The 17010-nt window shown below is 35.7% G+C and overlaps 3 protein-coding genes and 1 long non-coding RNA gene across 5 annotated transcripts in view; 2 read left to right on the plus strand and 2 right to left on the minus strand.

Annotated features, from left to right (window-relative positions):
- The window catches only part of LOC139127473 (tyrosine kinase receptor Cad96Ca-like), a 29826-nt gene extending 24081 nt beyond the window's left edge, over positions 1-5745 (minus strand). Inside the window, exons 1-9 of one of the 2 annotated variants that reach the window (XM_070693396.1) lie at positions 5625-5745; positions 5165-5283; positions 4437-4562; positions 3271-3313; positions 3019-3074; positions 2728-2867; positions 1598-1817; positions 1216-1320; positions 746-912 (exon numbers count right to left, since the gene is read on the minus strand). In XM_070693396.1, coding sequence (XP_070549497.1) covers positions 746-912; positions 1216-1276 — 228 coding nt within the window. In that variant the 5' untranslated portion in view covers positions 1277-1320; positions 1598-1817; positions 2728-2867; ... (3 more) ...; positions 5165-5283; positions 5625-5745. Of the gene's footprint in view, positions 1-745; positions 913-1215; positions 1321-1597; positions 1818-2727; positions 2868-3018; positions 3075-3270; positions 3314-4436; positions 4563-5164; positions 5383-5624 lie in introns of both variants that reach the window. The other variant, XM_070693395.1, reaches the window with a different exon arrangement.
- The window catches only part of LOC139127479 (uncharacterized), a 237143-nt gene that overhangs the window by 110421 nt on the left and 109712 nt on the right, over positions 1-17010 (minus strand). The gene's annotated exons all lie outside the window — the stretch shown is intronic.
- Positions 5709-10968, plus strand: LOC139127477 (uncharacterized). The gene is made up of 7 exons (XM_070693402.1): positions 5709-5824; positions 7116-7277; positions 7519-7540; positions 7651-7682; positions 7812-7922; positions 8243-8314; positions 8576-10968. Exons 1-7 carry the CDS (start codon positions 5806-5808, stop codon positions 8848-8850), a joined length of 693 nt encoding a protein of 230 aa, XP_070549503.1. The 5' UTR covers positions 5709-5805; the 3' UTR covers positions 8851-10968.
- The window catches only part of LOC139127474 (uncharacterized), a 61069-nt gene continuing 55067 nt past the window's right edge, over positions 11009-17010 (plus strand). The window contains exon 1 of the mRNA XM_070693399.1: positions 11009-11387. Coding sequence (XP_070549500.1) covers positions 11361-11387 — 27 coding nt within the window. The 5' untranslated portion in view covers positions 11009-11360. The remainder of the gene's footprint in view (positions 11388-17010) is intronic.

Here is a 17010-nt window from a genome sequence, read left to right on the forward strand (position 1 = left end):
CAGAAAAAATTCCACAGAAAATTTTCTGAAAACTGTAGAGTTTCAGACCTCTGAAACCACGTGACAAGTTGCTAAGCAACTGGAAGGTATTGCGAAAGTCCCTACTGGAAAAGTTATTGCGAAAGACTCTTCTGGAAAAGAGGGTTGCGCAACATCCCTATGGTTCCGGTAGGGATTAAAATAGGTAAAAATCTCGCTCCGATAGGTCGTAGTAATTCACACAACCAGAAAACGAGTATATACTTACATCCAGAAGACAAAAATCAGCACTGGAACGGGCACTGGAATCCTTAAGGAGCTGTACAGAGCTGCAGCACAGTCGGAATCTATCTAACAAATGATCCGACAGATGTACTGATAGTGAGTCATAGCTAGTGTATTGCGCAAGTTCCATTTGGAATGTGAATGACTCAGCAGGGAATTTCCCCGCTTTAACGACAATGAACTGCTGCGCCAGCTGTGCGCATGCGTGAGTTCGTATATAGGTCAGGGTCGCACTTAGTTACATGGATGGTTAAATTTTCCTTTCGCCCATTTAGATAAATGAATAAAATGGGGCTGTAAAATTCTATTTATCATAATAAGGAATATTCTATTACTACTGACAAGGTTAGAAATATTTCCCCCTTTTATAATCCCTCTTTTTGAACACTAAATTTTCGTATAAAAATGACCTTAATAATAGCGTTACCCATTAAGCTATATAGGAATTATGAAAAATGATATGCTTAAACTGAGAGCTTGCCTTTTTGGACGTCAAATATTCCATTCCTCTGGCAATGTCGATACAAAATGTTAAAAGTTGTTTTTCGAATGAAGTCAATTCTAAACAAACGATTTTCTCCTTATATTTGAGTAAGAAATCTCTGAGAGTTCCATAATGGGCTCGCTCACTTATCAAGTATGGTGGATCTAAAATAAAGAAGATATAATTGTCAAAATCATAAAACTCAAGACAAAAACAACAGAAAAAAGGTCTGTGTCGGAAATATTTATTTAGATACAAGATGCACATTTTTATCTAACTTTTGAAAAATTGATTACAGGAAAAAGGCGTGTGCGGGTGATAAGGTCTATACCGTTATGTGTTGTGCATGCTAATTGCAGCCATAAAGTGTGTGTGATACAAATCTTACCATTAACTTTCTAGTCATGTGCCAAATACACCTAAATGCAAGTATTTCGCATGTAAAAGTAAATAAATATATAGCTCACCAGTATTAGTACAGCAGCCAAGAAGCGATACAATATTTTTATGCGCAGACAGTGATCGCATCAGTGATATTTCTCCCAGGAGAAAAACCTTTGAGACATCTCTTCCTGAGAGAGAGAGAGAGAGAGAGAGAGAGAGAGACAGACAGACAGACAGACAGACAGACAGACAGACAGACAGAACAGACAGACAGAGAGACAGAGAGGGAGAGGAAGACAGACAGACAGACAGTACACAGACAGACAGACAAGAGAGTTGTGTGTTATAATACCCTTTTTTTTACATTTTTTGACCTCTGTTTTGTATTTTTTTTACTGATTTGTTGTTGTAATCTCTATATTTCGTGTTTCATAAATGCATTTTATGTATCAAATGTGGAATTACCTGATGGTGATTTAACTAGAACTCTTGTTGAACCATCAATGCCGCCAATAAACCAAGCTTCCCCTTCATGTTGTCGATAGAGATTACACGAAAAGATCGAGTTTTTCTTGTGTATTCTATCACGGTCAATTTCGACTATTTTCTGTCCTGGCAAGACATATTCGTGATGCAAGGTTTCATCGAAGCCTGGTTCAACATACGGACCTTCTTTCAACAACGTCTATGAAATGATAAACTGAATAAATCAACCTTAAGTACATAATAGAGTGATGTTTCTTGACTTTGTTATATATTTGCTCAATACTCTATGGTAAAACACTAATTTGAGTAGATGTGTTAATTTTGATGTTTTGTCTATCTTTGCACAAATAAGGTTTATGTTATTGTAATGAATTATAATTACACAGCTTTCAAAGTGTGGAAAACTCAAGATTTCTTCTACTGGCATGATACTTATGAAATGTTGCAAGTACTAAGCGCCTTTGTCTATGTGTTACCATCTTTCAGGACAATCACACTATGACCCTACCATGACCGCAACCTATGCTTTCTTTATTCATGGTGAAATTGTTAAGGAGATGGGCGTCATTCAAACAATGCAGCAGGGTTTTTTCATCAGTTATAAATAACTCGATTTTGTCATTCTGCAACACTTGATATTGAGTGAACTGTTTTATGTAAATACATCAGTGTTGAACAAAGTTTAAGTTTTAGAATAGCTGTAGTCACCAGAATAATCTTTGGTTGGAACAAATGTGAAGGGTCAATAAGTTGATGCTATTGCTCTTTTCCTTAAACACCATTACGTTAGTTGAACAAATTGTATTGATTATAATATATTTCATACGTTCTTTGGCTATTTCACAGAAAAACTGCCGTCACTTAAGCAAATCATGTCTAAAATCAATCAATGTGTCACTTGTTTAGTTCTGTTTCGTTTTTCTGTTTGGCGGGGTTTTGTGTGATTCGATCGCACACCTTGAAATTCATTATAAGTTGCATTTAGCACGTTATTGACGGTAGTGCATCAACAAAAGGCTGCGCTAAATAAGCTCGCGAACAGCATTTTTATTCTACTACAAAACCCTAAATGTAATTAGTGCCACGCATGATTATAACGCCAACGCCACCTGGAAAATATTTGAAGATGCTGCGTCATCGTAATCATCCTCGTTTATGTCACTTTCTTTATCATCCTCGCTGTCACTTAGTGATTCACTGTTTTCTTCTCTGATTTCTTCGCATGGTTGAGGAGAACGGTTTTGATGTTCTGAAAGTACAAAATGTATGCGTAATGATATTTTAGAGGAATTTTATTTGCATAAGTACACCTAAATTCTGGCTATTATCAGTCATACATCGGGCTTGCAAATCGGATAGAGTGTATTCTATTGTACATGTAAAGTCTCAAAACATAATACCTGTTGAGTTATCTGGGTGTTTTCAAGAGTCTCCGTATTCGCTCTGAAAACAAATCCTGAATAAAATATACAAAAAATAATTATATATAAATCATGGTGTTTTTATTCTTGTTACCTTTAGCTTTTAAGTATTTGCGATCATATTTATTATATTGAGTGAAGCAAGAAAATGAATCAACGGTTTTTATATACTATTTCAGGAGACCTCAACCGTATACTTTACGTTGGATAATTTTGACATTATAAGCTTACCTGTAGGTAAAGTGGTACTTCTGTATCCCAGTGTGCCTACGGTCTGCAGATTTAAGTGATTAACATGTGATTAACATGAATCAAAGAACACTTGCATATCGCGCATTCTATAGTAAGGATCGAATAGGTGTGATCGTCAGGCAGGGGATGGTTAATGAATATTAGAATCATATTTTTCTAGAAATAGTACATATTTGCAAATGTTTCTTGTTGAAAGTGTGTGTGCTACTCATACTGTCGGACTATGATAGAAACTGAATTCTTTTTGTGGCAGCTTTCTGGACTGAATCGGGCTTGACAAATTAAAACATAAACAAAACCATTACTGAATTGAAATATACTATACGTTGCTATCAATGATACTGTCTCGCACAGACAGTTTTACAAGATTTGTGCATCAGAGAATTAACGTTATCATTACTTCCGGTTATTCAAAACTGTATAATTCGTTATTTTTAATGCGGGATTGCACTAATATCCATTTACGTTCCCCGGAAGACAATTTTGTATTAAAAAGAAACAAACCAATGACACAATATTTTTAACCTTGCTGTGAATTTCGTGTAATATGTTTTAGCAACGACACTTGCTAAATATACAACTATTATGTATAGCCTTTCTGTGAAAGGTAGCTTTTCCAAAAAGTAGTATTTGTTAACCGCATAATAGGTTTTTGCGAAAGGGAAAGAGAGAATCATGCGGTTTCGCTTTACTTACTTTAAGACTTGCCGACAAATCTCGTACATATGTGTGACACCAACTCCACTTTAACGAAACTTTCTATAGCTATTTTTGCATATACGTGTGAAAGATGTTTCAAGAGCATTGCTTATTCTAGCCATCTCAGCAATAAGGTCGTTGACAATCATGCATTCGATTAATATATGCAAAATTATTGGACGGATTTATTCTTATCACGTATGCAATCGGTATGAAGTGACCTTTCGGTCCCAAAGATAACAGGTTACATCTAAGAATCCATTATTGGAGCAGGTACATAAAGTCTATCGTTCTCTAAAAATCGAGGCCTTACATTCATTTATTTTGTCTTTAGTGCCACATATTTTAAATAAGGGCTTTTCAGGAAATACACATACATAAAATTATCGTCAATTTATTCTTATTCTATGAATAAAGGCAAATTGTCTCATTAATGATTAACCTACCTCGTCTCTTTCGTCTTACTTTATACAGCACCAGCAGCAGGACAGCAATCACAGCAAGGATCAACACTGAAGCAATAGTGCTTGTTGTAATCAGTGCTGTTTGGCCAATGCCTCGCGGCACATCGTCTGTCGAGATCACATGAATTTTAAGTACGTTTAGAATAAGCTGAGATTAATAAGCAAAGAGATGAATATACGTGATTTTATGAAGTAGGTAAATGTAAGGGAGACAAATTTGACGTAATTGCAAGGCAAATAACCCTTACTTCTGAATACAGAATGAAATTTCTAAAAAGAGCTGTCTAGAGGAAAAATTTCAGCAGGTCTTAAACGGCACATATTGCCTGACAAACTCTTTTTTTTCATTGTCTTTTCACAAGCATAGAAGAGGAACATGAGTCTGATATTCGAAGACGAACTAATGGCACATCTGTGTTTACTTTCATACTATAGTTTCAATGACCTAGGGACCTCACAGAATAGAGACGAAGATAAAAACCGACAGCATAAATTGTGGATGGAAAAATATACAAGTCACTATGCGTAATGGCTACAAGAACAGTTACATAATAAGTGATCACGGTGAGGCAGATTCACATGATAAGAAAGGGTTGAAAAGGACACAGAAACCAAGTCACGCATAACAAAAATATGCAAAACTAAATTTGATATTACCGCAAGAATAGAAAAGACTGATTAAATACAAATTATAAGCCAGGTAAACTTACCTATGTTTCCTGCAGCTGCTGAAGTGTTTACGCCAAATATGGTCATAGTTATAAAACTATTTGCCACTGATGTTACGCAGTTCTGTCGCCATAAGCATAGTGTCACACAACTAGCTTTACTGTTGAAAAATAGTGAACAGTGGCAATATCCTACATATCAATAAGATCCATGCCATGTTTGCGAGTCTTTGAATGTGCACATAATGACATAAAGACTTCTGACGCAATAGAAAAAGAACGGCCGTTAGCTGGAAGGATGCCATGTAATAGTCTAATAAAAAACTAGCGTAATCGTGGTGTTCTTGGCCATTACAATCTTCACCAAAATTAAGACTACAACAATCTGACATTCGACCCAAAATTATCAAAAGTCAATCAACAGCACTTTGCTAGCGTAATGATAGGTTTAGTTGGTCTAGTTTCTCACTTTTCATGAACAAACAAGATCGTAAAAGTTTACCTACTTTGTATGGAAACTGCATGTAGTTTTATGGACAGAAAAATGTTACAATTGTTATCAAATGACGCACAACCAATCGGGTTAAATAACTGATCCCTTACGTGCAGAGGTGTGGTTGGTTATTGTTAAAACATTTGAACTCTGAACTCAACTGTGTCTCTACGACACCAGAATATACTCCATGACGGCAAATATATCTGGTGAGTTAGAAATCATTTCATAGTGTAGAATTGAAATTAATTTTAAGTATAATACCATCTTGCGTAAAATTTTACTTGTTCAAGGTCTTACACCTCCACCGACTTGAAGGGAATAGTATGCCATTTTGCACTACACAGAGAATGCTTATGGTGACTTGAAGGACGTGGCAAAATGGCCGCTTGTCTTTTTATATTTTAATGAAGAAATGATAAGAAAACACCTGAAATATGAACTTACTTTTCACTTACCTGAACTCCCGTCTTAAAATGTTACAAATAAAAAACGGCATAATAATCAACACTTCCATACTGCTATAAATACTACCTTATGAAAGAAGAGAACGGACAGATTTTACTAATCAAAGTCAAAGACCAGGACAGTCTGCGACAGACCAGGAACCAAAACTCAAATGCTTGCGTGTCTATAGTCTGGAAAAAATGTGAATAGACAGTAATGATCATAGGTCATCTTTGATCCTGTCGTTGGCATTCGATTATTCACATTGGTATTCTCTTATCATGTATCGATATCGTTGGCAAACTTTTTATTCAACGCAATAACATACGTTAACGTCTCTTCTAAGACACCCAAGGCTGTCGAAATGTGTCACATGGTTTATTATAATTAAATAGCTGAATGTTATTATGTGGTTCCAATACTTGCTTATTCGATATGCATGTAAGGCCCATATTCTGTATGGAAGACTGCAAATGGTAACCTTTGAGTTTGTCGAATGTGAAATTTGTGCCACCCAACCACAACTTACATATATTTAGAGCTTAAAACCATATCTGATAACCACACTCAATGTCATATGCCCATCTAGAACATGTCGTCTTTATTTATATACTGGTTCATCAACTTAGAATCCTCACCATGCAAAAAAAATGAGACATGGTTGCGTTCATTTGGAAAAATATACCATAGTGTATACTTTTACTCTTTTGAATGAATAACCATAACTACGACCAAATGTTTGTATAGCATTTCGAAGGTTCTAGCGTGGTCACATTCCGCATTTTGTATATAATGTATATCCTCATGATAGTCAATAATGGGTAAGATTGAGTGTCACCATTTTAGTTGTACAGAGATTGCCAAGAAATGACTGTTTACATTTTTACGTCATTGTTGTACATGCTAGTATAAATGAATCGGAAATGCACATTGTCGACAAAGTTTAATATCATGACGAAAATATACGATGCATAATATGTGTCCTTTCTATCAGTTTTTGTCATATCTTATAATGCCTTTATCAGCATTTCTATTTGTAAATTTTGTTTGCAGATTATTCGACGACTCGGGGACCATCAACTTCAAATTCCAACGAGGATGGTCGGAGTAACGTTGATACAATTGTTGTGGTACTGTTTGTGACATTTATACTGTTGATAGTTTTCGTCCTGATGGTTGCACTCATTGTGATTAATTTCACGAAGAAAACAAAAAGTAAGTGACGTTACTTGATTATGCGATATTTAATCGTATTTGTTAAGTGTCATTTGAGTTTGTTCCGCCTCGACAATATAAGTCTGATGACATAACAAGATATGTTTCCTATGTTAACCTTATCCTCGATGTTAAACACAAACTAATAATTCAAATAGAACTTCTGATTGCGGCTAACGTTGTTTCTGACTTGTACGTTATTTTCGTTTATTACATTGACACATAACTGTTTCTTCAACAGGGTCGAAGACAAGACGCAGGCGGTAAGTCTAAAATCGCTTTGCTCGAGAACCTTATGAGGAGTATAAATCTCTTGAACAAGCCAGATTAATTATTTTAGACTGAAACTTAAGTTTGCTTTTTTCCCTTTTAGGCAAAGGGAACACTTAATGACCGAAGTTGAAGGTAAGATATCTATCCCATAATTATTTTAATTATCTTATAAAATTTTTATCATCATCGAATTGCATTAAAATTGTGCAGAGTGAATGTTCCCAGATTGAAATACTAATATGTTTTTGCTGTATATCCCAGGAATACCGATGACAACTACACAAACGAACGAACATAATGCCACCAGTCTACTGCGAGAGACACGGCTTTATGCAATCCGTAATAAAACAAGGAAAAAAGACAACGGAAAAGGTACGGTATTCTTACATCAGTATATTGCTGTACATATTATTGATATATTTTTCGTTTCTCGGAATAGATTTTTATATGCTGATGTCGTGTTAGGTGTAAATATTTGTTAACTTAGTAAAAGATTATCCTATAATTTAATAACCTATTATCTTCCAAAACAAGTTCAAGTTATCCTTTTGTATCTTTCCATCGCTGTGTCTGTCTGTCTGTCTGTCTGTCTGTCTGTCTGTCTGTCTCTCTCTCTCTCTCTCTCTCTCTCTCTCTCTCTCTCTCTCTCTCTCTCTCTCTCTCTCTCTCTCTCTCTCTCTCTCTCTCTCTAGGAAAGTATGCTTTAAGACTGTATGAAAATGTCCCTCTATCTTGTGCTTTTAGGGGTACGAAAGCACGTGTGGGTTTGTACCAATATTTCTTTCTTCTTTCCCATCTTTAAAATATTACATATAATCATTAATTATAATCTCGACTGCAAAATTCGAATTTCTATATTGGTAATGTTAATTTACAAAAGCATGAATAGTAGTAGTAGTAGTAGTAGTAGTAGTAGTAGTAGTAGTAGTAGTAGTAGTAGTAGTAGTACTTCATTTTTTTTGTTTTCATTGTTGAGATTTTTGTTATTAGTCATTCACCCTTACATTTAACTTTCTTCTCTATAGGAGGACCACCCCCAGATACAAGAAGAAACTGTTTTGACGGGGATGAAAAGCCTTTTGGGTCGTCAGATGTTCTTCATGGCAAGAATTTTACTACAGCTGTTGTGGAGAGCATAACTGAGGGAACAAGAAATAATAGGTTGAATGCGAAACCATCAACAGCACATGAATCGGTGTCTGTTAGCAGCTTCAGATCGGAGAATGGCGAAAATCCGTACGAATTGCTTCAAGAAAGGAGACTAAATTTGCGGTCAGAAACAGACGTTGAAGAGAGGTGAAAAAAAGGTTTTACGGGCAAACGGTCAACGCAAGAAAATGTAGAACTGCCGAGAGGCCAACTCGAGCATCGCCAGCTTGGAATAGTTGCCTCGTCCAAGAGGAGACATTTTTATGACCTGTCCTGCACTGGAGATGAACACACCAATTCGGACAGAGGGTCTTGCCTGTGAAAATCAAAACTAATGACGAAACGCTATTAGCCATTTGAAACGAGTATTAAGGAAATAGGCGAACACAACTACCCAATGAAACGGCTTGGAAACAGCCAACATGGTTGACATAGCTAATGCTGTCTGCACACGGACCAGCGATTGTAAGGACCTGCCAATTTATTTACATTTACTGGAACTGTACAAAGCAGGTGAATGACATGTTCAGCGCAAAGTGTGGCCCGAGTGTTACTTTTTTATCGAAAACAGCAATGACGGCATTGTTTCGATTTTCCCCGTTCCTTAAAGTCCAAAACTAGACAACGTATACAATTTGAACATCTTTCAAACTTGAAATATTTATAAGTGTAATATGTAATTTAGCAAGTTTACAAACAGAGGTACAGTTGATGAATTTTGCCTTGTTTGGTAAATGATTAACATCAGGCATTATTTACCCACTTTTCAGGTTTACCAATTTTATTGTGATTGATCCTAAGTTTTCATAGTTTTTTTCTGTTATCTTCGATATCTTCCACAGAATTATGTGATATAATTCTTGAATATAAGAAGATTTTCCGAAGAGAGATTCTTCATAAAGACTTTATCTTTGACCAAGCTTATCTTCCATATTGCGGCGCTGCTTGCGTCTGTCTCCCTACTTTTTTTAAACACAAACCATTGTGTGTAGAGTGATAAAAAACGGTGTTAGGAGGCAGAGTACCGTTACAACTTATCTTGTTCGACAGACATTGCCCTATGACACTGTTTTTAATAAAACAGGATCAGTAAAACACAGATTGACCTTTAATCTAGAGGTCACTAGATTTATTACCAAATATTTGGACTACTGAGGCTGCCGGGTCCATGGTACATGTCTTTATAAAAATAGCCCCTGTACGTGATGTTTTTTGCAAGTTGGCGCTCTCATTAAGAAAGCGGCGTCACAGCTTTATTTTCTTGCTTTGTTTCTGGAGTGGATACTCTCTCAAAAACCTTACTGCAAGAATGTGTGAATTATAAGAGCTTTCAAACATAATATTCTGGTTTATATTTCTGTTAGCCACGAAAATTAGTTGTGTAATCTTGTCTTCTCTGATGTGATTCTGACTAGGGTGTGGAAACGGCTTTAATCATGTGAATGTTCGTTCCAAACGCTGTGTTTTTAGCACGCAGCCTAGATTCGTTAATAATTAGTGATCTTTATAGTATGCCTCTGTAAAGACTCAGGTCATTCGAGACATGTGTCTTGTGACGGCAGAGAGAACAACCCATGACACAGAGTAAGATCTGTGACCTCGTCCGATTTTCGATTTGAATCGGAGTCGCTCTTTCATGAGAAAACTACTGATACACATATTTATTGTTTATCGTTCTGAAGCAAGCTACTTTATCTCTTCCGGTGGTGATAGGGTCATACCGTCAATTAGGCTTTACTGAATGGACATTCTGTTTAAATTCAGCTGTCCAAACAAGTAGTTGTGTTGCCTTCAATGTCTTGCAGGTATTTCCGTTTCCAAACATCCGTTACTAAACCAGGGGTCATACTCACATGCCCTAGCCATACTGATAAAAAGCCGGCTATAGAGCTTTTAAAGGTCACCGCTTTGATTGCATTTACTAGAGTAAACACTCGATCTAAGTTAGCGTCCGGTACTTATCTCCCTGTGAGAGCAACGAGATTATTCTCATCAAACGGCCATGACATTTGATGCCAATCATCTATGCAAGTAAATATGTGTTTTCCTTTGATAACACGACATCCGTTGTAATGTTAACTGATCACCTGATGAAGAGTGCATTTAACTTGTGTAAGTCGTTTTTGACGTACTGATGTCTGCAAGGACAATATTCGTTGTTGCATCCTTCCTTAGTTCCGTCTCCTTTAGTTTTAAGTAAAAGACATTGTAAAACTAGTCTGTCAAGCTTTTTAATATCTCTTTTAATAAATCACCACGATCAAATTATACTATAATACAAGTGTTTTTTGTGTCAGTGAACGGAATCGAGTTCATTGGGCAAATTACAAAAATGCTTAGACAAATATTTACAGCTACTACTGGACTGCTAACATCATGTTTATTGTATGTCTAGTTGCCTGAGGCCGTTGGGCCTCTAAATTTCCCAATCACTAAATCCACATCACTATACGTCTATCGCTCAATCTGCTGGATTAACTAACGGCATGTCTTGCGCGCCATTACAACTTCTGGATGTAAACAGTTGTACGGCCATTGACATAACGCTGAAAGGGCATGGTCCCATGGAGTTAGCAGTCACAATTAAGCGCAAAGTCGGTCTGTCTTGTTGGATCATAAAATCTTGAAATCTATCTATCGGATTTGATACCTGCATGAACCATGAATGGAGTGATTCCTCTCAGTGGGGTAAGTACCCTTCACAAATATTATCAGAGTGACTCAGTGGTCTCCTTGAGATGTGTTCCAGACGTTCCTATATACTCTGGCTGTACAATGCCTCGTGTGACTATGTCCAATATCGTCGGCAGCCATCGCATCACTAGATCAAGTGTAAAAGGATTGTTCTTATTTAAACTACATGCCAAACCCCTAAAAAGAGTAAATTACTGATGTTGATGTTAGGTATTGGTGTTGCACTGTCATGTATTCGCAGAATAAACGTGACATGTGACTGCCGTTGACCAATTCAAACGAAGAACTAATAACAAATAGGTGCATGTTACTACTTGTCCAATAATATTGGAACAACCTATAGTTGCCGCGAAGACGTAATTGCTAAATTTCATAAAGACAAGGAGTCGTAGGTAGATTAGCGAGCTATGACTAGAACAAATTTAACCTCGCACTCGACAAAGGAACTCGCATTCGGGCAAAATGTGACTCAAAATTAAAATTCTTTCAATTTTGTATAAAATTTGGACATATACACATGTGATGCCTAAACCAAAATTGATAAAACAACTATAAATAATTATATATCAAGTGTGACGTCACTGTTTTTGCTATATTTGCTTTAATTAAACAACATATGAATATTCATCCTTGGCTTGTCCTGTGATAATCGCAAAAATGCAAGTCTGAGAAGAGAGATGTTTCAAAGTTGTTTTTTCAGATAGTGTTATATTTAGATTATAAATTAATTACCTCTTGACTTTGCATTTTTTAATATAAATAATTGAACAACATGTCTAAGTATTGCATGAAAATTGCTTAAACTATGTGACAGTTTCTCAATTCGTCTCAAAGACGAAATGAATACTTTGTTGTCAAATGACTGCATCGGGTCATAGCTTACATTCGTGTTGGCGCGCAATCCACTCCGTCGAAGATTTTGTCTGACTAAGTGCAAATTAGTTTCCTTTACAAAGCGATACTTTGTTTACATAATATTTCAATATTCACGCTTATTTCAATTTAGCAAGACAATTGTGGGATATTTTCTTAAATTGAATTTTTCGCATATGTCGTTGTGTAGGCATGTGGCTGCTAAAATAATACACACAACAAGAAAATTATGTTACATAGCTTGTTGAGCAAAGTGCACAGTAGGCAGAATATTCTGAACTGTTTTCTGCCTCGATAAAAACAAAACAGCATCATACATCTCATTACTCTAAGTTAGGCCATTTTCCCATGCATACAAGTGAATCAGAACACAATATACAAGTGCTACTAAATGACCATATGTAACCTTAGAAATGTCCAATTTGTTCAAAAAATATATGTTTGACTCTCACTGTCAACACTTTGCTAAAACTGATCAAGTCCCATTTATTGATTATTAATTTCGGTGTTTGTATTTCCCGCTCATATTGAAGTTTTATCAATGTAATGTTGTTTTTTTTCAAAGCGGGAACGCTGTAACGGAAATTGTCCATGTTGGGTCAAATATATTAGATTAGGGACATTTGTTTTTATATTAAGCGAAGCAGCGACGTTGCTATGTGAAAAACGATTTCATTGGTTTCTTCAAGGAATGTTTTCGTCACGAACACATGTGGCGATAACACTGTGTTTGGAAAAACTATACATTAACTTATGACCCCGTCATCAATAAATAATGCTAGTTTACACTTTGTCTGACCTTTGGTTGTAGGAGTTAAATATTAAACAATACATCCAGTCAGGAAAGTATTAAAGGGAGGCGCTATACAAAATTTTAAGTCGGCCGTACTTAATCCCTCAATTGCGTTAGGTCTTTTCAGATGATTATATTCCGTCTTCAAAAATGTTCGACCAAATTTAACCACTTCAGGTATACGTTTTATGCACAATGTATTGATGTAGCATCATGGCATGGCTTAACACTGATCTGTATGTTGAGCATGTTGTGCCTACTGGCAGTTCTAGATAAGACTATACAAAAAATGTTCGTGGGCGTATTGAAACTACAAGTGTTTAATGTTTCGAAAACATGGCGTCAGCATTCTGTAAATAAGAATAATAGTAAGTACCTAAAAAAAGAAAAACGAAATTCTCTTCGTGTAGTTCGTGCTTATAATTCTGGCCATGCTCGACATCACGAAATTCGTTATAAAATGCAGGGTTTGAAAATGCTATCAACTTTTTTGTGATATTTAGATTGGCACAACTTCCAAAGAATTTAAGAAATTTTGTTCAATATTACCTACTAGGATCTTAACAGCTTCACAATTTGTATCCAAGTTTGTGGTTTTTCAAAATTTACAAGCAATTTAAGATAAGTAATTATTAAGTAATTTAAGATTAATGCATGGCATCATCGTGTGCATGACCGATATAAATATTGCCATTAAGTCATTATGTGAATATGTCTGTATTTTCTCTTTTACTAACTAGCACCAAACTCAAATCGGCACATTTCCTGAATCAATATAAGAAAGTCTTTTTTATCGATTAACAGTGACAAGTTGTAAATCAGGGTTTTTTCTAATATTTCCTGACCACTTATATTGAATCTTAAGCTTACGAAAAGAGTAAGGGAATTTTCATTGTGCCTGACTAAAAAGTCAGAAATTTGATACATTTTTTCGTTTCTCAATAACACTTACACAAAGATAAGACTTTTTATTTGAACGTGGTCTGATTGAAGTTATCCCTCTTAATTATCCATATGTTTTTTTTGTATGTTAAATGAATACAACATCCCCGTTGTTGAACAATTCTGTCATTTTGTAAAATGTCGGCCTTATCATTACATTATTCCTATAATTACTCCCATCCGACTACCCACATTTCATCCATTCCATGTTGAAAATATGACCATGCCGTTTTATCTTGTACAACCTGTTGTTTATGAGTCATAGCTTGCATATAGTGATATCGAAAACTAAGTTGTAAAATAAATACTATTTACTACTGTGTTTAAAAAAGTCCTATGGAGCATTAAAACCTCTGCACGGCGAGACTTGCTGATAATGTTATCTCTAACTTTCAGCAACCGTAAACATGTTTGGTTTACGCTGTCCATTAATTACGTCGACAATGGACCACGTATTCTTATATTAAAGCGCAACAACTTCATTGAAGTTTTAAAAAATAATGAAAGCGATTTGATGGATTAATTCAGTATGTTATATACCATATAAGGAAAGAGAAAAGTTGAGCTTGCTTGAAAGTACGTTTCTAATGACGTTTATATTTTCATGCTGTTGGCTGAACGGAGACGTTACATTGGACAGGGATGAATAAGTGACATTTATGTCATTTTTTATAGGATGAATACTGGTTTTTTTTCTATTTTAACAAGGATGAGTCGAATATATTGTTAACGTATCTTCTGTATATATAATTTGCTTTACAGTTTAAATATTGTAGAAAACTGAGCATCGGGTTATTTTCACAAAATCCAATATAGCTTCCAAATCAAACGACCTATCCTAATACCTTTTACCAACTTAAAATAGCTTACACTAGGGGCAATATGTGTAAAATTTCAGATCAATCGGTGTGTTGGTTTTTGAGAAGAATATTTTTCAAGATTAAATGGGTATTTTTCGAAAGTCAAAATTTGACGGCCAAGTCAGGTGACCGCACGCGATTTTATTTGCAACTTCTCAAGACATAATTCTGTGCTTGCTATATTTACAACGACTAGACCCCTAGATCATTAGGAGAAGTCATCCAATATGGCCGCCAGGTCACGTGAGCATTCGAAATTTTTATACCCCGGTGCACGAGTAATCGTAGGTACCTATTACCCCTGCAACTTCGAGAAGTTTACGTTGGGCGGTTTTCGAGTTTTAGGTGAGGGAAATAGTTATGGAAGAACATGAAGAGAAAGAAGAAGAATATTAATCGTCTACAAAAACAATAGGGGCAAAGCCCAAAGGCTTGAGCCCCTAACAATACAGCCAGGCAAAGCGTTATAGGGGCGCTATACACAATTGCTCATTCGTCAATATTTAGTCTGTCTATCGTGGGAGGTCTCGTAAATTTATTAGCTTCTCTCTGTCATGGTTTACCAGGACATATAAACCGTTCACTTACACTTTCTGTTATTATCTCGATGTTATTGATGCAGCATGATGACAGGACTTTACATGTATGTGCCTGGCAGTTCTAGATAAGGCTTCACAAAATCCTTCAGGGACGTATCGAAATTACTTGACTTCGCAAATGTTTCGAAAGCATGGCGTCAGCCCATTTTGAATGGTAGTTAGTACCTAAAAATAGAACACTTGAATAACTAAGCATGTTAACTATTTGCGAAGTCTCGTTCTTTCAAATGTTGCCCGATTCAGTGTCACCAATATTGACGGCCACCTGTATTATAACAGATTGATACAAAAAGAGAGAAACCAAAAAATTCACCAACATGAAAGGTAGTCAATATTTTTTCAATATTCATCTTTTAAGCGACACAGAATTTAAAAGATAATTATATTATACGACTTAAACTAAAGGCTCATCACCACTCTTCTCCCAGATATCATTCGGTTAATCAACAAACTCCTAAAGGGTTAGCAGAAGCCAGACACCACCGTAGCAGATACCTCCAGACTGTATGCTGTAACGCGGACATGTTTTTGATATAGCCCTAAATTAGCATAATGCCAATAAGAAAATGTCATATGTTGGAAAACATGCAATTTGTGTAGTTTTGTCACTACTAGAATTTTCTCTCACGCGTTCTCTATATGTGTTGACAGATAACAAATATATACAAATCAAACGACTAAAAGTTTCACTCAAATGCCTTACATGGGTGTTATTCATTTGAGTAAGAATCTACACCAAGAAAAAAAATATCACAATTAATTCAGAATGAAAAATAAGTACATCTTCTTCCACTGTTTTCTCTTTAATGGCAGAGAGAAAATATCTTCGGGAAGGCAAATGCTGGCTGCTTACCACGTGTATGGTTCGTGTTTGTATATATTAAGAATGCTGGAAGTCAATTCCTGCTCGATGCCACTAGATTTGGTCCTAAACTAACTTGTGTTAATCGGATTACCGCTAGTAGATAATATAAGAAATTTATTTAGCGATATACAAAACTTTCTTACCGTCTTCACAATTCTTTTCAAATTTTGAGAATTGAGCGAATGCAAGTAGTGCAGATACATGCAGGCATTATCTTCTGCAATATTTTATTCAATATATGACAAATATTTGCATGAAAAATACACATGTCCATATTTTGTATGTCACTAAGTAACTGGCACAAGTCTAAATTTGAAAGTTAACTTTAACCAATGTAGAGGTTTTTTTCGAGTGTACATTTTCAGGGCCATCTCAAGTATTTCTTAAGGACATATTCCTTTTAATCTAACGTTTAATTCTAGAGCTATTTTTATTGTGCATTAGTCATCAGTTACAGAACGTGTATAATTTTTATCTCGTTACTTTATACAATTTGCATGAAAGCCAAATTTTCTATTTGAACTGATTCTATTTTCTGATGGCAACGGTGAACATTTTCATCGAGCAAGCCGTGAGTCGGGTTCGTGTGTCGATTGAATTCTGGCAGTTACAAGTATGTTCGCATGCTGTGAAACATAACAATTTAATGTAGACGTCGCATGTCTGATGACTGTACTAAATACGA

Source organism: Ptychodera flava, unplaced genomic scaffold (assembly GCF_041260155.1).
Source record: "Ptychodera flava strain L36383 unplaced genomic scaffold, AS_Pfla_20210202 Scaffold_32__1_contigs__length_2955704_pilon, whole genome shotgun sequence".
NCBI classification, from domain to species: domain Eukaryota; kingdom Metazoa; phylum Hemichordata; class Enteropneusta; family Ptychoderidae; genus Ptychodera; species Ptychodera flava.

Excerpts from the sequence above, each read along its gene's own strand:
- LOC139127477 (XM_070693402.1), top strand. Across the intron at positions 7,278-7,518 it reads TTTCACGAAGAAAACAAAAA|GGTCGAAGACAAGACGCAGG; the intron begins GTAAGTGACGTT and ends TTTCTTCAACAG. Across the intron at positions 7,541-7,650 it reads TCGAAGACAAGACGCAGGCG|GCAAAGGGAACACTTAATGA; the intron begins GTAAGTCTAAAA and ends TTTCCCTTTTAG.